This window comes from Talpa occidentalis, unplaced genomic scaffold (assembly GCF_014898055.3).
Source record: "Talpa occidentalis isolate TD23 unplaced genomic scaffold, MPIMG_talOcc4v2.1 talOcc4.3, whole genome shotgun sequence".
NCBI classification, from domain to species: domain Eukaryota; kingdom Metazoa; phylum Chordata; class Mammalia; order Eulipotyphla; family Talpidae; genus Talpa; species Talpa occidentalis.
The window spans coordinates 115,176,267-115,201,090 of NW_023603184.1; the positions used below are offsets into that span (position 1 = coordinate 115,176,267).

The 24,824-nt window shown below is 38.7% G+C and overlaps 1 protein-coding gene and 1 long non-coding RNA gene across 3 annotated transcripts; both read right to left on the bottom strand.

Annotated features, from left to right (window-relative positions):
- Nucleotides 1-279: 279 nt before the first annotated feature.
- On the bottom strand, nucleotides 280-20,636 carry SLC40A1 (solute carrier family 40 member 1). Its single transcript, XM_037523691.2, has 8 exons — nucleotides 20,277-20,636; nucleotides 19,729-19,796; nucleotides 14,284-14,443; nucleotides 12,022-12,137; nucleotides 10,559-10,685; nucleotides 3,208-3,453; nucleotides 1,815-2,471; nucleotides 280-701 (listed from the first exon to the last, which is right to left on the bottom strand). The coding sequence occupies exons 1-8, from the start codon at nucleotides 20,317-20,319 to the stop codon at nucleotides 388-390; spliced, it is 1,731 nt and encodes a 576-aa protein (XP_037379588.1). The 5' UTR covers nucleotides 20,320-20,636; the 3' UTR covers nucleotides 280-387.
- Nucleotides 20,637-21,758: 1,122 nt separating this feature from the next.
- On the bottom strand, nucleotides 21,759-24,507 carry LOC119254804 (uncharacterized). Of its 2 annotated transcripts, XR_008553424.1 has the most exons (4): nucleotides 24,234-24,507; nucleotides 23,067-23,151; nucleotides 22,697-22,779; nucleotides 21,759-21,844 (listed from the first exon to the last, which is right to left on the bottom strand). It is a non-coding gene; the product is annotated as an uncharacterized LOC119254804 (long non-coding RNA). The 2 variants fall into 2 exon arrangements; XR_005127359.2 differs by lacking the exon at nucleotides 23,067-23,151.
- Nucleotides 24,508-24,824: the final 317 nt, after the last annotated feature.

Below are 24,824 nucleotides of genomic sequence, written 5' to 3' on the forward strand. Positions count from 1 at the left end.
ATTAGTTAAAACTGAGTAAGAATGAGTTTCAGGGAAAACTGACATCTGAACTCCAGTACAGATAATAATTATCTGCCAAAGAATAACTTAATTTCCATGACTAACCACTCTTTCGTGTAAAATATTATCTACTCAGGAAAAATTAGTATGACCATTTTAGTCTCCATATTGAAACTGAGTTCTTCTTTCCCTATTTTTTTTCTATAAATGTAGAACTAAACCAGCCCATTTCTACTGACTTTGTTTCCTAAATAGCTTTAGTCCTCAAGGTATAGCTATGGTAAAACCAGAGAGAAACACCCAGACTTTTATTGGAAATCTAAGTACAAAATAAGCACATGTACTCTATACAATCTTGTAACAGGGACAGCAACAGCGAAAACTGTCTTACACAGCTGATGTATTAATTTGATTTTCACTCATAACTTCTTTTTCATCAGAACCACAGACAAACAGCCGGTTGCCCAGCATTTTTTGGGAAAAGCGGAAATACATGATGTGGCCCATTGCCACAAAGGAGACCGAAATCAATACAAGCAAGCCAAAAGCTTCAGGATTGGGGGCCAAGATGACCATGATGAAATGCAGAAGATCAAGAAGGTAGTTCATGGAGTTCTGTACACCATTTATAATGCCTCTTTCAGATTCGACTACATTTTCTTGAAGCAATTGTGTCACAGTTAAATCAAAGGACCAAAGACCTACAATGAAAAATAGTTTTTAAAGATTGAATTTTAACATGTAACTTTAGATTAAAGCTCTATTAAGTAAAATACATACTTGAGCCCTACCGCCTTAAGGTCACCATACATATATATTTATCACAGTTTGTCTTAGAATATTATTTTCATTAATAAATACTAGGTTGTGAGTGGCTTCAAGAAATGACTTTTACAGCCACCAGACAAAAATAGGTCTAAATATATAAACTTCTTATTTCTGTTTTTCTGTTTATTCATACTATGAAAGCATAACTAAAATGAGAGACATAATAAATTCGATGATAATAATTGCTTGTGTCTTTAAAGTTTAAAATGAATGGACCTAATATATTGTTATGGTCAAAGTGTAAGGAAACTTTAAAACCATTATTACATTTATTGCTTCGGTTCTAAAACCCCTACTATAAAGCTGTCTTGCTTGAATATTAATTTCTTAGATAAATTAATGTGCTGCTTTGTATCTCAAGATAAATATGGTTTCATTTCAAGAACGAGTTCAGGAAAAGATAATTCATCAGTACTCTATTAATGATTACTTAAACACTGCTTTGTTAGACGTCTTTACAGTACGTATCCTTTCAGAGCTATAAAATCCATTTGTTTGGCAAAGTATACAATAAATACATATTAGAGATGCCCTTTAAAGGACTTTTATTCTAACTACCAATTTTTTTTTTGGTTTTCACTAAAAACACCACTTTCTCCTCCTTGTCCCAGGAATTTTCTCTAAATTATAGTCCCACAGACTATTTGGTAGAGTGAAAACAACACAAAGATTCTAAATTACTAAATAAAAGCATAATTATTATAGCTAATATATTTTTAATTAAAGTACATTAAAAGAGTAATACCTTAGATATTCATTTAGAAACAATTTTCAAGCTGGAAGCAGGTTTTAAGAAAGTATATGTACATACATACAAACAAAACTCCATTGTTAACATTTCTAACTAAAAACAGGATTAACATAAGGATAAATAGTGGATTGTGCTTAAAATAACCCTCAGGGAATATTTTAGATCACTTATTATTGAATTCCGTGAATACACAGAAAGACATTGTTCATTAAATATACAAAACAAGACATCTTACCGATTCTAGCAGCAATGACGCCTGCGAACAACAGACTGACGGAGATCATGGACTCAGAGTTAGCAGTCATTGCTGAGAAAGTATTAGCTGGGTTAGACCCATTTGACATGTGCACTTCAGTTGTGAGGGTGATTTCAGGTGTTTCTGTGGGTGTAAGTTCAGGCATGGACTCGGTTTGAATGAACCTAGATCGGATATCTTCAAAGGGAGATACAGTCAAGTCCAAGGGGCTTCCAGGCATGAACACGGAGATCACACACAAGATCAAGCAGGAAAGCTGTGCGAATCCTGAGATCAGACCAGTCCGAATCAAGCCACATTTTCGACGAAGCCAAGTAAAAGCCACTGTTCCCATTATTCCAGTTATGGCTGAGGCACCCATCAAAATACTGAGGATGGACCCACTCAGCCCCTGAGTGTAGGCGTACCCTGTGGTGATGCAGTCAAAGCCCAGGACAGTCATATAGAGGAAAGCGAGACCCATGCCTGCCAGAAACACTGGCTGGTTGTAATAGGAGACCCAGCCATCTCGGAAGGTGCGGAAGGGCTCAGCCATCTGGGAGCCACAGCTCGGCTCTTGTTCAGGTTCAAGCTCACGGATGTTAGGGTCTTTCTCACCTAGTAGATGAGTTCCCTCCAGGGGTTTTGGCTCAGTTTCTGTTAATAAAAGACATCATTATTTGGGGAAAGGGAATGCCAATTATCAGTATTTTTTATTCTCATTTCCCTCTCTCATGGGTACCTTGACTCTACAATATAGTATGTATTTTCTTGTACTAATCTAAGAATTCCAGCCAAAAACAATCTCCAAAGTAGCACTTATGTTAAAATATTACGGATACCCTTCTCTCCTTCTCTTATAAATTATACTAAGTATAAGTAAATAATAGGAAAACTCATTAGATATAACTACTGTCCAAGAAAACACAGTATCTTATTTTGGGGGCCCTGTTATGATTTTATTAGGCCAGAAATACAACTGCCTCTCCTCTTCTAGGGAAATGCCCTCCTACCTTCATATTCTCACACCCCTCTGCTGTCCCACAAATGTCCTATAAAACTCCCCACAATACAAACTTACAGAGATTCTCTTGTTCTCTTTTCCCCCCACTGTTTTTCTCATTACTACAGCTCAAACTTGCTCAGTAATCTCCCAATTACCTCTCTGTAAAGGCCAAGGGTCCCATTTCAATTCCTGGAGGTTCACCCCAGAGTTATTCCTGAGACCCTCAAATATTTGGGTTTTGACTCTCCTGACAAGGTGACATATTTAAGCTCATGAAGGCCTTCAGTGGTAATAAAACCTGATATAAATTCAAAATAGTTTTGGTCTTCACCAACATTTAAGGTCTGAACATCAGAATAAAAGGACTGATTGTTGTATTGAGTTTACCTTTGTGTAAATTCAGCTGCTTCAACTCAGCTTCCTCTACTTTAGGAAGAGCTTTCACAGCTAGAGCAGGGGTTTTCTGGTAAACCTTCCAGAGCAGAAAGTACTCCACACACATGGATACCAAATTCCATCCCGAAATGAAACCACAGCCAATGACTGGGGAGCCAAAGGTCATAATCTGGCCGACAGCCATGGGGGCCAAAATATTGGTTAACTGGTCAATCCTTCGTATGGTGGCATTCATATCTACAGAGGGAGGTGAGAGGGAAGATAAGTGTGCAAACCTATCAAAGAGAGATAGTTCACTTACATAATAAACATGCATAATGTAGAGTTCTAAAATGTAAATTTTAGAAAAGAACTCAGTAAGCAAACCATCTTGTTAGAAAGTCATTAGTTGTTTAAAGCAAGTCACATTAAATGTGCCTCAGTCACTAGTCCCTTGGTATTGTACAAATTATTCTCACATCAGCTTTTAAAATAAATACAATAGGGGCCTCCCTGGTGGTGCAAGGAGTTAAGCACCGCACTATGAAGCAATCCCTAGCCTCTGCAGCACTAGTTTGATCCCCAGCTGGCCAGGGAGCAACCCACATGGCGCAGTAGACCTCTACTGTCTCGCCTGCTGCTCCCCTCAGCAGTGTTATTTCAGTCAGTCTGCCTGTTCTGCTCCCTGCTCTGTCTCTGGTGAATCCTCTCACCACCCCCTGCATCTCTGGCCTGTACCCCAGCTCTTGTATGCATGAAAAAATAAATCTTTAAAAAAATAAAAATAAAATAAAGTAAATACAATAGTGATTCTGGCTTTATTTTTTCCAACACTGATTAAATGTCTATTATGAGGTTGGCACTATTTTTGAAAAAAAAATGAAGACTATGCTTCCCTGTCTTCATCAAATTTATAATACCCATTAGAAAAGACAATTAACTAATAAGCACATAAATATAAATTCAGATGTTCATAAAATATTATGGTGAAAAATAAAGCAGAGTACTGAGCATAGAGAATTTTCAGTGTAAAGGAGAACTTGTTTTAAATATGGCAAGGGAAGGACACACATAGTAAAGAGAGCATCACAGCAAAGACATGAAGTGGTAGAAAGCCTGGGAAGATTATATGGCCTTTTGACTTTTACAATGAATGAGTCAGGAAGCCTTTGAAAGCTTATGAAAAGAGAGGTGGCACAGTCTAACATGGTTTTAAAGGTTCATTTTGGCTGCTGAGTTGAGAAAAAAACTGTATAGTGGCGGGGTGGGGGCAGTAACACAAGCAGGAGTTGATGATGGTATGGACCAGGACAGTAACAATATCAATAGAGAAAGATAATGAATATAGTTTAAAAGCAGTCAGGAACACTTGCAAACAATTCAATATGGAGTATGATAGAAAGTGAGGAATTGGGTTGATTCTAAAGCTCTTTTCCTGAGTAATTATTGAAGGGACAGCATTGCTACTGACTGGGAAATGGAAGACTTTGAAGGACTCAGAGATTCTTAAGGAAATTATTCAGAAGAATTAGGTTTGGTGCAAAAGAACAAGTGTTTGGGCTTAGAGATGTTGATTTTGATAGGCTTAATGATGTTCAAAAGGTCACATAACCCAAGCAGTCAAATGTATAATTATGACGTGTAGGGAAGAAGAATAAGCCAGATTTGGGAGTCATCAGATGGTAGATTTTCAAAGGAATGGCACTGGATGAGAACATCAAGAGAATGAGTGCAGACTGAGAAGAGATACAGTGTGAGCTCTGAGTCCTGTTCATGACAATATTTAGAGATTATGAAGGTAAGGAGGAATTAGCAAAAAAAAAAAAAAAAAAAAAAAAAGCCAGAATATAATGTTCTAGGAGAGAGAAGTGTTTCAAAGAGGAGGGATTAATCATCTGGCACATGCTACTGATGTCAACAAAGATATGCACTGAGAAACACTAGACTGGTCATGTAGAAGGTACTAGCACATCAGAAAGAGGAGTTCTGGTAGCGCATGGGGGCAAATGTCTGGCTAAAGTTGGTTAAAGGGTCAGGCCAGCTCCAGGGAAAATCATTTATAATAGAAGTGAATGGTGCCCACTGGATTCACGATGTGAATGTCACCTCCTGGCATTGTGAAAGCAAAGCAAGGAAGATAAGAGGGGAAAGTGAGCACAGACAACTCAGCAATATACATAGCTTCAAGTACAAGTAGGAAGTGCCATAGGAAGGTCATAACACATGGAAGCACTCCTCGTTCTTTCCATTTTCTCAGTAAAACACAGAGCTAGGTCATCAGTGAAAATGAGGCTGGGAGAGGAGGAAGTCAGAAATAGTCCTCTAGGAGGGCGGCAGAAGGAAGAGACCAAAGAAAATAACATAACCATCAAGCAGCATGAGTGGGCCAACTTGAACCTGATCATCAACTTCACATGAGAACAGTGAACCAAGTTGTGTGTTTCTCTCCAGCCATGTTCTACTGTGGAGAGTTGGATTTAAACAGAATATCTTAGGAGAGCCAAAAGGCATTCAAGTCAGAATTGCTGACCTTTGAATTTATTTTTTTTAAAGATTTATTTATTTATGCATGCAAGAACTGGGGCACAGGCCAGAGGAGAGGTGTGGAGGTGAAAGAATTCACCAGAGAGAGAGTGGGGAACAGAACAGGCGGATTGATGGAAATACACTGGTGAGAGGAGCAGCAGGAGAGGCAGGAGAGGTCTGCTGCACCATGTGGGTAGCTCCCTGACCGGGGATTGAACTCGTGCTGCAGTGGCTGCGGATAGCTTCATAGGTTGCATCTCAACCCCTTGCACCACCAGGGAGGCCCGAGCTTTGAATTTAAACTGGGTAAGAAAGAGAAGTCATGAGCAGTGAAAAGGTAGCACAATTCATGACTTGTAGGTACCAACCAGATAGGAGAATTGTTGGGGCTGGGGCAACAGAAGAAGTGAGTTAGAAAGAAGTGAGTTAGACAAGGATGCTAAGATTAAGATTACATAAGGGGAGGATTATAGAAGAGGAAGATTTAGGCCTTCATGACAAGGTGTAGGTATAGATATGTATCCATGGGGACATACAGCTGAGTCAGAGTGGAGGGCAAGATGAAGAAAGGAGAGGAAGTCAAGAAAATGACCTCCTTTCTCATTCTCTATCTTAGAGAGTAGAGTAAAAATTAATGAGATAAATCTGTATGAATCATTTGAGGCACCTTAAGGAGTAAGCCATTTATGACTAATAAGTACATTAAGAGAAAATAAAATTGCCTTCATTCCTTCTTTAGTTCTTCCTGGTCCTCGATTACCTTCCAATTAGCCTTACAAGAGTATAAAGCTTCTATGATAAGAGGAGAACTTTGATATACTTCACCTTTCACTTGAGAGGCAAAGGCAGTTTTCATTGCTCTTACCTGTGGCCATTTTTGCACAGGCTTCACTAACGTCCATCTGCCCCTCACAAATAAATTTCCAACTCATATGCTATAGAGGTGTAGAAGTAATCATTTAATAATGTGAATCCAAAAATGAAGTACTAATGAAAACATACACTTGGATCTGAAGCCCAGCACAATAACGGCAAAAGTATTTTAGTTAAAATGATTGGTTACTCTTTTATAGCTCAGTTGTCCAGTACTTTAGAAAGCTTCTCAATGCCACCAATTTCTACTTCTATATTTCATAAGTTTATGAAGTTTAGGCATTAGTACAAGTGTAGTATCAACAAGCAGCATTTATTTCTCAGAAGCAAGATGAATCAAAAAATAATTTTTGAAAAAGACCTACTCATTTTATTTGTAATAGGCTAGAGCAGGCTCAGTACTCTGAATGTGTAAACATATCCTTTTTACAAATTACATTTATTCTTATGTAAACACATATATGTGTGCTCATTTAATTCTAGTTTAACTATTTTCAGCTACAGCTGTGACACAGACCATGGCATTAAATAACGACTTGCTTTTATAAAGGGCATATTACGTCTCAGAGAACAACAACAAACATATTTACTGAGCAAACAGCAGCTAGCAGATTTGTCTCCCTATTTCGATGTTTAGTCAATATAGTTCAAACAAGAAATTTTTCTGTCATACTTGATCAAGTTAATCAGGAGATGCTTCTTGAGAATGGTGAACAAAAAAACCCTGAAGAATGATTAACAAAGGAAGTAGAGAAGAAAACAAAACAACAGAGTAAAAAGTCTGGAAAAAGGAAGTGAGTTCAGACAGATTTGACATGCTAAGGATTATGGTACTAGAGAATGTTGCAATAAAACTTTGGTACCTAGACAAATTAGCTAACATGTTAATTAACTTATTATTTGTGAAAAACAGTACCTTTCTAGGGGTTGCCTAAGCTAGAAGGTTAACAGCTACATTTTGACCTGATGCACTGAAATTTCACAACGTTGTAACCTTCCAGGGATGATTTCCTCCTGCTCTTTACCCTCAGCAATACAACTTCCAATTTTAAACCCAACTCGGAAATTAAGAAATGCTGGCATAAAGGAATGGGGGTAATTAGTATTCAGCTCACCACTTTTCCTCTTCATGTGCACAGCCCTTCCCCGTGAGCCCTCGCCCCCACCCCCACCCCGGCACACACACAGGCACACATAATACACATAGCTCAGCCTTCCTTTCCAGTCCGCTTCTTGGGTTTCTGACACCAGGTGTTGACAGCAACCTCAGAAAACCACCTGCATAAACTTCTATCATTCCTGACTGGAATAGGTACATCTGTGTACAAACACACAACTTCAGATGCACCCAAGGCAGCAGCTGAAATCTCCACTAGTTCTGCTTTTTCCTTCTCTCTTCATTTTTTCCTTTATCTGCCTCCATTTTCTCCACTCTTTCTAATGTTAGATCTAATCTGCCTTGTATTAGAAATGGCACTAAATATCCATGGTTAGAGTTTGCGGACTCACAATATGACAGAAGTTTAGTATCCTGTTTGGAAGGATAATTTTTAGGGAACACAAATGCGGAGTTCATGAAACTTGAGGAGAGACATTATGGAGTTTGTTTTTTTTTTTCACTAGGATAGTAACCACTGCTGGCTAGATGCTACAGAGTACCATTTATTAAAAGCTAACTCACAGGGTACAAGAGTTCAACAGGCAGTTTACTCCCTTTCTGAAACTTGAGCAACTCCAGAGGGTTAGAAAATAGACTGGTTGGCCTAGATTCTTCCACTCTGCAGTAATTCCCAATATAAAGTAGGACAGTTATGAAATGGCCAGTCATATTTTTTGTTGTTGTTCAGGGATAATCACTTCATGGCCAGAAAGATCCCACAGTTATATTCTTTTGTTGTTCAGTTATTTATTTATATATTTAGAACAAGTTAAATATTCCGAGAAACTTGGTCTTTTTTTTTTTTTTCAAGATGAGTTAAGAAATTCAGATAAGGGAAAGGAAATTATTTCAAAAGTCAACTTCTTCCCCAAATTCTTTTGTGGGCTGTATGTGTGCTCTATTTCCAAAATATGTCCTTTTAGACCCTTTGAAATTTAAGAAAGAGACATGTGTTACTTAAAATAACACATTAAAAAGAGAAAGTAAACAACAAGAAAAACACAAAAATGACAGTCTTATATAATAATTCAATGTGATAAGAGACATGGAATTATATCCAATTAGTAAATGAAAACAGGAAGAAAAACCAGGGAGTTTCACTACTTAAGCTTCAGAGAGAATTTCTGAGAGTAGCATCACCTGAGCAAAATTCATCCCCCAACCCCCCACACACCCTATCCTGTAAAATCACAGTGAAGGATTTCTATCTTGGTTGTAATACTGACACCACAAAGTGATGACTTTTCACAGATTTTGCTCTCCCTCTCTCACCACCTCCTTTATATATATATATATATATATATATATATATATATATATATATGTATGTATGTATGTATGTATGTATGTACTTTATAATTCCCATTGTTCAGTCAAACAAAATTGCTTGTGGGCCTCCCTGATTGTGCAAGGGGTTAAGTTGCAGCACTATGAAGCTATCCACAGACACTATAGCATGAGTTTAATCCCCAGCCAGGGAGCTAACCCACATGGTGCAGCAGACCTCACCCACTGCTCCCCTCAGCAGTGTATTTCAGTGGATCCACTTGTTCTGCTCCCTACTCTGTCTCTGGTGAGTCCTCTCACCACCCCATACCTCTGGCCTACACCCCAGCTCTTGTATGCATAAATAAATAAAAAATAACCAAAGTTGCTTGCTAACCCTAATGCCTAATCTTGACTCCTATGTCCTGAGACAAGCCATTTAAGTCACCAGGAATGACATTCTTGTCTATCAGGATGGTTAGGCAATGTGTTTGTGATACCCATTATCTCAGTGACTAACCGAGTTGTTGATTCAACTGTTGTGATGTGGAGATAGGTGTACCCATCCTCCTTCACCCTATGTAATTACCCATCCAATTCAGGTCTGTGTTTTGTAGGGGGGTAGGTAGGGGATGTCAAGTGAGGTAGGTTATTCTGAGCACAAGTGATATTGATATAACAGCACACATCGCTTTTCAAATGTCCTTCAGTCTTTCTTTGGCCTTTTATATATGTTTCCAATGGACAACTAAGATTGTAAACTATAGATCATAACTTAAAAGTTAAAGTAATTAACTTTTATAGTCTCTCAGAACTAAGTTGATTCCATTTTATTTGGAGAAAAATAATATCATAGTGTGACCAGTAGATAGTATTTACAATATTATCTATAGTATTACAATAGCCATAGCAGGACATGATAAAATTCCAAGTCAGATTTTTACTGCTCTAAAGGATTAAGTCAACCATTTAGAAACTGTTAACAGAGAACTCACAAGAAATGTTCTTCATTTGCTAGGTTTGCATCCGATAAAAAAGAAATTCACCATCGTATAAATTAAATTCAAGGCAGAGAGATAAATTTTTGCATGATACTGACAGTGTGGCAAGAAAAAGATTATAATGTCAACGTACTATTCTTTAAAGAACCCAGAGAAAAAAAGCTTAGTCTCATTTGTTATCACTGATTTAAAGTGAATCCTGGGCCTCCCCGGTGGCGCAGCAGTTGAGCGCTGGGTTGCGAAGCTGCCCGCAGCCTCTGCAGCACCGGTTCGATCCCCAGCTTCTCCCCGGGCCAATGGAGAAGGGTCCCACATGGCGCGCAGACCTCTCCTGCCGCCCGCTGCTCCCCTCAGCAGTGTACTTCAGTCCTTCTGCCTGCTCTGCTCCCTGCTCTGGCTCTGGTGAATTCTCTCACCCTCCCGCGCTTCTGACTGTACCCAGTGCTTGTATAAATAAATAAATAAATAAATATTTAAAAAAAAAAAATAAAGTGAATCCTAATATGACCCATTTAGTTGAAAGAGAAAATCAAATTACCTGCTAATTTGCTTCTGTCTTCTCCTGCAACAACAACAATCCAATCCCTCTGGATTGTGATTGCAGTTGCTGTACTGGCCAGATTTGCAATATTTGCAATAGTGATGATCATGACATAGCAGGAAGTCTAAGGAATTATAATGAAAAGTTGAGTTAAAATGTCAGTTTCCCACACTGTGCCTACCTCACTGTACAATTACAGTTTAAAAATGGATTTGGCATAATAAAATTTGATTTTAATTTCATTTATAAGCAATCCTTTTATTGTGTACATACAAAATAACAAATATAGGTGGTAAAATAATGGGCATAGTGTCTTCCAAATCCACACCATCTGTAGTGCACATTATACAAAAATTCTAATAGTCATATGCACATTTATGTCACAGTTGTCATAAGTGTTAACATAGTGGTAGTTTTTAATATTTCCCAGAAAAAGATCTCTTGAAAAAACAATGATGGGGAACTAAGCCAAAACAAATCCTAGAAATGTAATTGCAAAACTGAGGCTACTAGAAGGGTAGGGAGGGCCGGGGTAGGGGTAGAGGTGGGAAGGGGCCCAATGGCCTATGGGTGTTTTGGTGGTGAGCTTGGTGTAGTGACAGTATCTGAGGAGGTGGGAACCTGTTCCCCTAAATTATATACAGTGTTGTAAACCAATGTTACCTCAATAATTTTTTTTTTAAAGATTACAGAAACAGTAGTAAGATAAAATAAAATGCTGCAGGGGAAGGAAGACCTGTATTTAAGTGAGAGTTCTGACAACCTTTACCTGCATGACTACGGGCAATCAGCTAGTGTTACTTTGTCTTAGTTTTTTCATCAACAAAATGAAGGGAATATTAACAATAATGTAAGAAAACAAATTCTTTTAAAAAATGAAGGGAACAGACTAGACGATTTTGAGTATCCTACCTAGCTTTGAAATTCTATAATGTCAATCCAAATATGCACAACAATATTCAATAGTGACATCAGACCCACTGTTTTCCACTACACCCCATGTTTTATCTTCTTTTCCATCAAGCCATTATGAAATCATAGTGGGAGACGCTATCTAGTCCATGTCCCCGAACAAAAACACCTTCAGTTATTACTGAAGGAACACACGACTGATTAATATACAAGAATAATAATTTTATATAGTACAAACAAATTACAGGCTAATATTAATGAACTGAAAATTAACTAACAAGTAAATTATATAATAAAATCTTAGAAATGCCATTAAAAACAAATTGGAAAAATACCTAGTAGGACAAAAGTTAAATTCAAACAACAATTAATGAATGCCTATTGTGGGCAAAAAAATAAAAACATAAGGGAATATTAAAGTAGACACAGAAGTCAATATTTAAAGATCCCATTTGCAAAATGACACTCCCTAGCCTCTAAGGGTTTTCCTCTTTTACCATCACCAGATGTTCACTTTTCTGCCATGAAGAATCTCAATGAGAACTTACAAGAACCCATCCATGGTACATGGTCAGAAGTTCATTTTTATGTAAGAAAACCATCATCAGGATAATTCCACACAGGATGACCGAAACATTCTGCACCACCAGGGAAGTCTGTGCCACTGTATAGAAGGAGAAACAAAGTACTGAGTATACCAAAATGTCTCAGGGCAGCTGCATTTTATTCACATTAACACAGTATTTATCCACACATAAATGCACATTATACTTTTATACTACATTAATGCATGTTCAAATTATAAGAAAAAAAAAATGCCTACACTAAATCTTGCCTCAACTGCTTTCAGTGTGACCCAGAAGATCACATCAGACCAGTAAAGTCAGCACACAAAATGCCTAAATACCCACCTTCTTCCTGTTAGTTGAAGCCATTCAAGATGACCACATTTTTTTTCATTTAGATTATTCTCCTAAAAATTTACTATCATAAATGGAACTAAATTACATCTCTCTGCTTTTTATTACTCAGAACAAGTAATAAGAACAAGTAGGAGATGGCAGAGGAAGTTGAGGAAGAGATTACCAAATCTATTACCCCCTATACAGCCAGCCTAATCTGCAAAGATGGTATAAGTAGAAAAGACATGTAAAAATTGGCCAATAATAGAGTAGAAGTACATTTTTTGGGGGGAAAACTAATGCTATTTACCTTTACTACGAAATTCTAAGCTACATATTCCCTCAAAGAAAACACCAACTTTTTCAGAGTGAGGCACTGATATAGAAAAAGCAGTGGAATGAGAACAGGCATGTATACCAGGTGGGGATAACTTGCAGTCTTTTACCATTTACTAGGGTAGATGATCTAGGACAGGATACCTAATGTCTCTTATGCTTGTATCTATAAGATGAGGATAATAACATATACCTGCTTCCTCACTTTATGGGGTCATTATGTTGCTCAAATAAAAGACTTATGAAAGCACTTTGAAAAATACATTGTTGTATGTGTAAGGTATAATTACAGTTCTTGTCTTCAAAGACATTAAAACTCACAGTAGCTTGGAAGGTCATACCAAAGCCTCAAGACAAAACAAACTGCTTCCTGAAATTAATCTGAAATAAAATCCTAATATATAATTCATTCATGCACACATTCACTCATGACACAAGGATGAAATATGAACTGAATGAGGTTCGCAGCTTTCAGGACCCCATAGACTAGAGGAGGGGCAGATATGTGAACAGAATAACAGTGTAAGAGCAACAGCAGAGATTATTAACAAAGTCTCATGGAAGCACAGAGGAAGAAAGGGTTAACTCAACTTAGAGACATCAAAAAAGATTTTCATGGAAGATGACATATCAGTTGATAACATGACAGCCTGCCATGCACCACATTCTTCCTCATCCAGTTCAATAGTCTTTGCTAACCTACAATTTCAGTTTTCAACGATCATAATGCTAAAGTCTTTATTTACAATATACTAAGTGCTTTGTATAATGATATAATGAAGTAGGAATTTCGGTTTAGGAAACAGAACTTTTATATATATAAACTTTTTGATCTAGCCATTCTCAAAACAGAAAAAAGTCCAGAATTTGATAGTCTAATGACTCTCCATTAGTCATGCAATGAAAGAAATTAATGGCATCTCAATCTTTCCCCAACATCTAAGACAGACATGGACTGAACAATTCAGGAAATGTTTCTGAATGATTATTCATATTTCCTGAATAGTCTGAATAAATGAATTGCTTACTTTCTCTTTTTCCTATACACAACTGAATGATTTCACTATTGATGTTCTAAAATAAATGGCAAATTATTATTATTTCATCTTTATTCTCAAAAATTTATAATTTAGATTTCTGTGACTCAGACTTGGGCTTGTTCTTTTGAATTTACATTCCTCACAGATCTCTGTAAAACACAGTAACCCAGAGGACATGTGTTCAAGCTGTCCCAGGAACATCACACTAAAGGGACTCCAGTGTAAACCATGGTTAGAAAGGATGCCACAGTTAGGCAAACTTTTAATGTTTAACATGGTTCTCAGAAAAGTGCCACGGTGTTAATCATTAACAAGTGGAATTTATGAACAGTCAAAGAAACAACAAAAAAAGATCTATAAGCGTAAAGTCCTTGCGTTCCAACTTTGTGCAGGAGCCCCACGACCTTTCAGACAGAGGAGCTGCCACTCAGCCCCCCTCACTCAGACACACACTGGGTTAGTCACAGTGGTTTCTCTCTGGCTCAATGCACTGATTCTGTCAATACAAAGTCTTAGTTATAGCACCACTCACCTTTAAGTCTGGCATTCTTATCCACCCAATCGCCAATGATGGCTCCCAGGACCAGAACAGACCCTGCCACCACCAGCCCGTAGACTGCAGTCAAGAGGAGGCTGTTTCCGTAGAGTTCTACCAGAAACACAGACACTGCAAAGTGCCACATCCGATCTCCCTTGAATAAGAAAAGAAATGTTTGGATAAAACTTTAGTTTCTATTCAATTACACACAGGAAGTTGCTTTCATATCAAAAGGGCACTTTCCAGAAACATCAGGAGTTTTTCCAAAGTCAACATTCAGGTGTTAAAACTGTTCATCCTGGCACAATGGAAGATACTCTTGCCCATTTCCTAAGGAAACCTGAAAAGGCATGTATTAATGAAATACACACACTCCTAATCACTCTGAGGAAGGAAAAGAGCAGATTCCAGACCAAGAAGGTTTTTTGAGAGAAAAGCTATTCATGTTTTCAAGTGTTGTCAGGCACAGAATTTGTCTATTCCAATTCGAGAAGCATAAACTGGTTTGTTACTGAACCAGACTTAAGCTATGGTATAACTGACAAACATTAGTATGCCCTGAATGTCAAGAAATAGACAGTTTCCCAATTTATAAAATTGTAAGTCTGAACTTTATGATCTCAACTTTTACCTCTAACATTCCAAATCCTAGGTTCTATTTTACAAATAAGTTTCAAAGTCATAAAATAGCAGAACAATCAGAAAAATGAAATCAATACAGGCAAGTTCTGGTACTACATGAAAAAGATGTAAGAAATAAATGCAAAAGAAAGCAGTCTTTTTTTTAACATTTTAACACAGATGGGTTTTTCAAGAGGAGAAACCACTTGTTTCCTGAGCACACAGAGAATTCTGGAATTCATTGCTACAAAATGTGGAGTAACAGAAACTTTTAAATGAATTCGGTAAATGAATACGTAAGAAATCTATAATGGACCTTATTATGAGATTTTAACTACCCTTGACTTCTGACGTTAACATAAAATAGAACAACAGTGTTCTATAATTACCTATTCTTGGAAATCACTACAGGATACTAAATCCCAAGCTAGGTTCCTTATGATTTGACCCCACGGAAAGTACTTACACTCCTTAGTTCCTTCCAAATTTGTTTGCATCTTCCTGATAAATTTAATGTGCAGAAGCAAAGTATTATTCTGGTATGTGAAATGAATTTAAGTATTTAATAAAGGTAACATTCAAAACTTAAATTGATGCATATACACAGTAGCAGTCATTTGCAGTAAACTTCACATAAACCAGTATTTCTCAAGTGAGGGATGTTTTTATTCTCCAGAGATCAACTGGCAACATTTAGAGCTGTTTTGGGTTGTCACAACTAGTGTGTGTGGGGGGGAGGCAGTTCTACTGGCAACCACATAATCAATGCACAGGACAGTCCCACAACAAGGAATTGTCCAGCCCAAGACACCAGTAATGTCAAGGCAGATAAACTTTGGTGTAGAGAATTATGAACATAATTTAAAACTGCAATACAAAATTAACATAAGATGAAAGAGTTGGGGGTTAGCATGGTACGGTCAAGTAAACTTGCGAACAAACTTGAAGCTAGTGGAAGTACCATGTTTGAAAGATTGATTCTCACGTGATAGTCTGGAAAATAAGCTCTAAAACCTTCTGCACTCTTAGCCCTCAGCACAGTGCATCAGAGCAAATGCCTAACAAATACCCGTGGAAACAACAAAGAGTGGTGATGCAATCAATCCCAGTTGTCAATGAGAGAAATACAGAATAGTTAGACTGATTTAGTGACCATATTGTGCACTATATTTGTCCTATAAATGTTCAAGAAGTTAGAAAATTAATCAGTACCATGATTAATAATCTGAGATAACTTTTATTTAAATTTGCTTTGATAATGGGAAGTTTCAAATACCATTTTAGTAAGTGATTAAAAATGTATGATATATATTTGTTTAAAACCAATAAAAAGACAATTTTGTATATTAAGATGAAGATGTCAATGTGAATAGCAACTTATTTTCTCAAACTTTAACATGAGAAATAAGTTTAGATATGATTAGAATAAAATGGGATGGGGAGGGAGATATTTTATGCTAATATCCCCATTCCTCTGAATAGCTCCCAAGGAAAAGACAAAAGCACATGAATATCATAAATGATAGGGTGCCTCCAGGAGTAAATTTCTTTTTTAATATAAAAAAATATTATTCTATGATTACTGCTTCTGTTTGTTTGTTGTTGTTTTTTACTATTTTTCCCAAAAGAATTTATTTTTTAAAAAAAGATATATTTATTTATGCATAGAAAAACTGGGGTGTAGACCAGTAGTGTGGGGGGGTGAGGGGGCTGAGGAGTCATCAGAGACAGAGTATGGAGCAGAACAGGCAGATTTACTGAAATACACTGCTAAGGGGAGCCAATGGGTGAGACAAAAGTCTGCTGCACCGTATGTGGGTTAGCTCCCTAGTGGGGGAGATTTGGCAATAGGGGGGTTGGGAAGGATAGAACTCAGGCCAGGGAGGCCCCAAAAGAATTTGTTTTAGATTCCACTAGAGTAGACCTTAAAAGACAAGTACTATTAAACAAGAAAATTTTCTCTCTTACTTATTCCTGTATGGCAGGTAACCTCCCTGATGAAGAGGAACAAAACTTCTGAGGTTACCCCAATTTCCAAAAGTCTTGGGCTTAAAAAGCAAGCTTAAATGTTGACCTAGTGCCACCTCAAGTCCTCCTATTCCTTCTGCGTGACCATTTCCTGCCTTCCACATGCTCTCACCAGACTTTGTTGATTTGTTTACAAGTCCATCTATTACCAGTGGACTGAAAGCCAAAGGCAACTAAATATCTATGAATGAATGATCACAGTCATTAATCAATTTAATAGTTATTTAAGAGGCTGTTATGTATTCAACTCGATTGCATGCACCAGAAAATCAAGGTCCATTCTTTCACACAGCTTGCATTCCAGGGAACCAGAACAAATCTGGAATGGGTCATGTGGTACAAATGCCCTGAGGGAAAATAAAGGATGACAGAGCTGGAAGGTAGCATTTCACATGAAGTACTGACAGAGCCCTCTGCAAGCAGACACCTGAAGGAAATAAAGACTAAAGCTATTAGAGATATCTAGGATATAAATGGAAACTCCATAAGATAATGACATAAATATAAACAACTTTTCACTGTCTTAGTTGTTTTTTTGTGATATTTTTAAAAGTCCATAACTAAATTATATTACAAGCTCCTTGACAACAGTATCCAATTCTTATAGTACTTTATATTTGGATAATATAGAATAAAAATGCATTAACCCACTGCCAGATAGAAATGAGTCAAAAATAAAAAGTATTTCAGCCCACACAAATTTAACCTGATATAACCTCCTTCCATAACACCTATATGTTCATGTATAGGAAACCATAATTTCGCACAGTTGGCAGGAGAATGGACAGATATGTACACATGTGTGTATACATAAGCACACATCATTTGTTGTAATAAAATCAGACTGAATGTCAAAAGGAGACAAAACTCGAAGGGTAGAATTATCTAGAGCTAGAATATTCTCCTTCTATACTCCTTTGCAATGAGAAATAAGAATCTTCTTAGCCTTATATGGTTGAGGCTGTGTTGTTTTATTTTTTCATTTTTTTTAAAGATTTATTTATTTTTATACAAGAGCTGGGGTACAGGCTAGAGGCGCGGGAGGGTGAGAGGATTCACCAGAGACAGAGCGGGGAGCAGAACAGGCAGACGACCGAAAACACTACTGAAGGGAGCAGCGGGCGCGATAGGAGAGGTGTGCCACGCCATGCGGGTATCTCCCTGGCGAGCAGGGACTAGAACCCACACTGCAGAAGCTGCGGACAGCTTCACAGCATCGCGCTCAACCTGATGCACCACTAGGGAGGCCCTGTTTTATTTTTTTAATCCAACTTTCCCACAAGAACTCCCCCTGCTCAACTTACTATAAAATTAGGGCATCAGTTACTTTTCTTGCATTTTAATTAATATGACAAAAAAAAAAGTCCTCTTAGAACAGCTACAGTACCACTCTTGGAAAATCTGAACCTCCCAACCTATAATGAAAGGTCACATAAGCTTTAATCTTATTCAGTATCTGAAGTGAGGCATTTCTTCCCCTAGGAGATGGGTCCAGAACACAAGATGAAAATTGTAGATCTGATCTCCATCACTTGTTAGTGTTTGTTTTAATACTTCCTACTTACTGAATTAAATTGGAAGAACAAACTATTGGTTTAGATTAATTAAAGGACAATTTCACTTAGAATTATCAGCTTTTGGAAATAAAACAAACTCACACCAGTTCCATTTTATTTATAAGTTATTTGCAGAGTTATCCCTCCCTAAGCTCTGGAAGACAGAAGCTTGCCTCTCTAAAAAGCCATCTTTGAACTTTATTTCTTGAAGATCTAATAACCTAGCTTAATAATTTCCCAAAGGCATGGGGTACAGATTTCTTCATACAATAGTTACAATGATGTCTTTAGGATGATCCAACAGAAGTTCCAGTTAAAAAAAAAAATAATATTCACAAAATTTATTCACAAAATTCTTACTCTTTTCTTATGGTTCTTTTAATTAAATATCATATAGGAGGCATGAATAGCATGTATTCATATTTATTGCTTTTAAAAAATACAAACAATTGTTTCATTTTAAAGATTCTAATCATCATTTAGTATATATCCAGCAATCTCCCAGATTAGTATTTTGGGGTAGGAGGGGACTGAATAAAGAACCCAGACCCATGGAAATTGGGAAACTTCCAAGACCACACAGGAAGTTGGAGGGAGGATTATTAATTAGTTGCTAATTTTCATGGGATGATGGTTTTAGGAATACCCTGAGATGCTCCACACATATCTACTTACTGATAACATGTTTAAAGATGAGAATTTTCACACTCAGATATTTGTTCTTGGAGTCAATTATCTTTAAATTAATCTTAGAGTGTTATTATTTTTCTAAGTCAGTCCACTCCACTATTCTAGTGTATTTTTAAATGTAGTATGCTGGAGTTTAGAATCTTAAAAAAAGAAGGATACAGAAAAATATTTTAAATGTGAAAGAATAGAAAGTATATGAACATCAACCCATTCTTAGCAGCAGATACTACTGTTTACTAAGCCTAGTAATAAAACATACAATTTATAAATGATGTAAACATTCCTGTCCTTGTTATTCCATCTCTGGATAGTTGTCAATCTACATAAAGTATGATAACCCAATAATTAAATGGCATTTACTAACACCTGTGGGAAAATATCTGAGGGGAAAAATAACTTTTTCAGTAAGGTGCATGTATTTAGATGATTTGTTTCTTTAGTTGCATGACAAAACTGGAAGATGGCTTAATCCAGCTGGCCCAAATGGCAGGAAACAAGAAATTGTGCAAGTATGTTGTCAGAATTGCTGCAGATTCTTACTTACCCATGTAGATAGAGAATGACCAAGGTAGAGGAGGAATTTTGCAGAGGTCAGGTAGTTTGTGAAGGATCCTGCACAAACACACAGAAGGGGAAGAGGAAAAAGCAGAGTCACTTGAGTGAGCTAAGGTTGATATGCTTCTTACTGGCTTTTATTAAACACTACTTCGTGGAACAAGGCATGTACATTTTACCAGTTCCACTAGGAATCCATGTGTTGAGTTTACTTAATATCCCTCAAATTCACCATGACCTATTGGTCAATAACCGCACAGCTCCTCACAAACAGAGAGGAATGCTCTTGTTTCAACATTCTTCAACTTTTTTTTTTTTTTCCAAACAAGAGACTCCAAACTGCCTGGTGAACCCCATCCTTGCCTGCGTGCAAGCCTCTTACCCCACACCTTGAAATTCCTTTCTCACCTCGGCCCTGCAGAAGAGCTAGCAAGCACTCTGGCTAACAGCTGAGCCACATTCCTCCAAAACCTGCGTGGGGCTGCAGGTCTCCGGGGCCCAACCTGTGCTTCCCCCATATGCATTCGCTCAACTCACCGCAGCATCCTTCCCGGCGGGTTTGCTCGCTGGCCCTGGTCATGACACCAGGCGCCCCGATTTGCTCTTCTGCTGCTGCTGCTCTTCCTGAGGTCCTTGTTAACAGGAGTGTATGGGACTGAAGAGAGCACCACTAGGAACACAACAGCCTTGTGCAAAAAGACCCCAACGACTACTGCGGTAAACAACAAAAGAAAAGCGGCCCGTGCGTCTTCTTTTGGTCTTCTTTCCAAACTTAGCTAACACTGTAGCTGAAGTTGGAAAGGCAAAGCCTTATGGAGGCGGGTGGGAGGCTCAACAGGCCGCCGGAGCCGTGCGGGCGCCCCGGTGCCAGCTCGCGCCACAGCCGCCGCAGCCGCCCCGGGCCGGCCTAGCACTTATACGGGCCGGGGCGGAGCTCCCTGCCGACGCCGGCTCGGGGCCGCCCCCTCCCTCTTAGGGCCACCCCTGCGTCCCAGCCGCCCGAGGCCAGCCTCCCGCCAGCCCCGCGCTCCATGCCGCCCTCCATGCCCTTCCTAGGCCGGGTGGCTCGCCCGGGGCGCCCGCGTGCGGCGGCCACAAACAACCCGCGCGGCCCTTCGGGACCTGCGTCTCGGCCCGCTCCACTCCCCGGGCTTTGCTGCCCTCCAGGCAGCCCGAGAGGGGAACCGAGAGCCTAGGAGCGGGGTGTTTCTGGAGAGGGGGAAGGTGCGGGAGCTGCGGGGACAAGGGGTGCGCGAGGCGGGCCGGCAGGTGCTGCAGGGAGGCGCTGGACACAGGCGACCTGGCCCTCCCCGGGGAGGGCCGATGGGCACTCTGCAAAGCGGCAGCCAGGCTTGGGGGATCTCTGATTTTTTTAAACAAAAATGGCTTTTAATATGGGCCTGTAAATATATACAATTCGTGTTATCTAGGCCGCTTTCCTGGCCTTCCCATTCTGGCTCGCCGGGGGCAGAAAATATTTTTTCTTCGCAGGAGTGCAAAGCAGGGCTTCCCTCAAAGAATCAGAATCAAAGGGCAGGAAGGGGAGCAAAGATCAGAGCGGAGTTTTCAGAAAAGTAAACAGAGGCTTGGAGATGTTGGGTCCTGCAGCTAGTCAGGGACTCACCCCCAGCCCCCACCCCCGGCACTCAGGTGCTCACATCCTTCCTGAAGATGTAATAAGGAAGAAGCTGGCCAGGCATTCGCCCTCATCAGTCTGCCTTCTCCCCTAAAGCCTTAGGGCGCCTTCCCCCCACCCGGAGTCTCTTCCCCTCCTCTCTTCCAAAAGTCCTACTATCTGACAGGCAATTACCAGGAATACCGGTAGGCCCAGGTGTGTCCCTGGGTCCACCCCTGTCCAGATAAGGCCATTCGGTCATCTCCTGGAGACACAGCTGAATGACTCTCAAGAACACCAGAGTTAATCGTTCCTAGACTTTTCTGCTCTTCTCTTACTGCTGTTCAGAAATCCCTGGGGCATTCTGGTCCCTATTATATAGGAACCAGTTTCCTTACCATTCTCAATCTTGCCAAACCCCCAGGAGTGGATCCCACACATTGAAACTCCAACCAAACTGTACACCCTTGACACAGGCCCGACTGACACTCTGTAATGAAGGGAGACAGCATGAATATATGTCCTATCTGAATTCTCAATCAGGAGCCCCACAAGTCTAAGTGGGTGGGGTGCCCCTGGATTCAGTTGGGATGTGGTCTGGAGGGCAGAGATAGTGGATTTGCAGTTTAGTTACCACTGTTAACTGCACCCCCCCTTCCTTTTCACAATACATTCAAGTGTTCAAGTATTTTCTTTTCACTTCTAGAAAGATTGTGGTTTGTCTTTTGAACTGGAAAATAGATTCATGTATCCACACTGAGGGACCTATGGAAAATGAACTGGCAAATTAAATCCCTCTACATTGTAACATCTCTTGCTAGAAATGGATTTTCTTGATAGGTCCAAGAGCAAGGCACAAAACATAATGATACTTTGCACATTTGCCAACAGCCTGTCTCAGCAAGAAACTTTACATTAATTTTCACATGGCAAGTGTGCTGTCCCCAACTTTCAGGTGGCTAGAAGAAGGTTCAGTTGGTTAAAAAGAAAGGAAAAAGTTCACAGTTGATACTGTGAAATGTTTTTGGGAATAGTTAGCTGAATCATGTTTACTTCAACGTGAAACTGTTTTCCATTGTTATCAAGGAGTCCCCAGAAGCCCAAATTGAGAGAATGGTGAAAAAGGGAGATGTTATGATCACATAGGAAAAATGCATTGGAAAGAAAAAGCAAGATCCTTAACATCAAAACCAGTGATATGTTTGAGCTTTGGGAGGGGAAATCTAAGTATTTACAGGAACAATGAAGATACTAGTTGGGGATCATGAAACGGAAAGAAATTGCAAGTGAAAATGAAATAAAAGTCATCAAATTACAAGCAAAATGATAGTAATTGCCTCACCTTGACAGTGGAGATTACAATGCACCACTTAAATCACAAGATCCCAACTGGTTATTCCTCCTTCTAAGGAAGCATCTGACTGGCTGAAAATTAAGATTTCTTTCAGAAGTCATATATAGCTTTTCCAGAACTCAGAGCACACAATTTTCCTGTCAATGTAATCATACTAAGCCATAAGTTTTAAATGAAGTTTTCAAATATAGAGACCCTAAAGATCATTTTCAATTTTTTTTAAAAGTTTTTAAATTGTGAACAGGTTAACTTCTGAAAAATTTCAACCCGAATAAAATATCTTAATTTAAAATTAATAAGTATTTATGGTTGGGAAATAAAAGGGGTTTTACTATTTTAAAGTTGCTTTTTCACTTACCCGTCAGGCATCCTGTTTCCTCTGCTATATCTGATGTGCTTACCAGGACAAACACAGAATAAAGAATGGTCTCCACTAAGCTTCTCTAAAGAAAAGTATTAGGGTTATCATCAGCTAATACAGGAAGAGCTCAAATCCAGGACAAAACTTCTGTTGGGTGTGAAACTTTTTAATATAACTTAGCAGCTATAAAACCATTTTGCCATTCAAAAGCCTTTTTCAGTGTTACAGGTGTATTTCAAGAACTGTTTGACATTTCTATAACCTATAAGTGACTGGACACTTGATAAATTTAAGTTCAGACGTCTGATTTAAGATATATCTAATTAAAAAATAAGTATCCTCCTACATTTTACATTGTGTTGACAATTTAAATAGTTTAGGTCTTGCAAAGTTTCTCATGAATGCTAACACCACCTCTTACCCTCATATACACACACAGATACACTCAGTAGTCTACGGTTTCTTGTTGGAAAATTAAATGCAGAACTCAGAAGATTCCAAAAGAAATATATATTCTTAAGGTAAACCACAGAAACAGAAAACATATAGTGGTTTGGGGGGGGGGGGTGTGGAATGTGGGGCAGGAGAGAATAGGTGGTAACTGCTTAATGGGTATGGGGTTTCCTTTTAGGGTGGTGAAAATGTTCTGGAACTAGATAGCAGTGACAGTGGAACCACATTGTGAATTTACCAAAAGTCACTGATATGCATACTTTAAAATGGTAAATTTTATGTTAAGTTGATCTCAATTTTTAAAAAAGAAATATATTCCTATATGGAAAGTTTGTCATTTTCCAGTAATAGTATTCACTGGGAAAACTGGAGGCCAAGTGAGGTCTTAGGAAATCTTAGTCAAAAGAAAGAACCTAGAAAAGAGGAAAAGAGACATCTTGCCCATCACACTCACCAAAAACTAGCAAAACATAGAATTAAGTTAACTGTTTAGTTTTATCCCTGTACAGCTACAAAATGCATACATATTCTGTTTAATAAATGTTTTGGTCTCTCAACTTTTGCTGAAGTAGTTTCTTTTGCTATCTAACCAAACCCTCTCCTGTTGTAACATAAAGCCCATTCATACGTAGTCTGTCGTCAATGGTACAGAAGACACTTATTATCACCACAATATTCCCTTTGCATTCTCCAGACCTCTCTTGGCCTTACCTCGCTTTGCCTTCCTCAGGATCTATAAACAGGGATGAATTTCTCAGATGTTCCATCATTTTAATCAGTCTTCTTAGCACCCTTTTCAAATGCACCATTGCTTGCAAGTTCCCTCATAGAAGACAGCGCTGAGGGCCTCACTCATCTAAGCCGAGGCTCCTGTGTTGTCTGTTCTCATATCCTCCATATTCTGTCTCACACAATCCATACTGCATAATCCAGTCTCTAAGCAGCACCTTGAAACTGATTCCCACTAGCTGGTCGTCCGCTTATGCATGATGTTTGCATTCTGGAATTGAAGCAAACATTCCGGAGCTCCTTAGTGTTCCCTGTAGGACACAGTCCATGTGTTCAGTGCTAGAGACCCTCTTTTCCAACTCCCTTCTCACTCCAACTTCTAAGTGGTGTGATCATTATGCCTGCTACTCTTTTATTTTGCTTCCTTCTTTGTTTTAGTAAATAGTACCTTAGTAACTAGTACTATCGATTTACTCCTCAAATCTCATAAAATGCCAAGTTGTAACAACATATCAATTACGAATGGAGTATAGTAAAAGATAATGGTGTCTCACAGACATAAATCCCTATTAG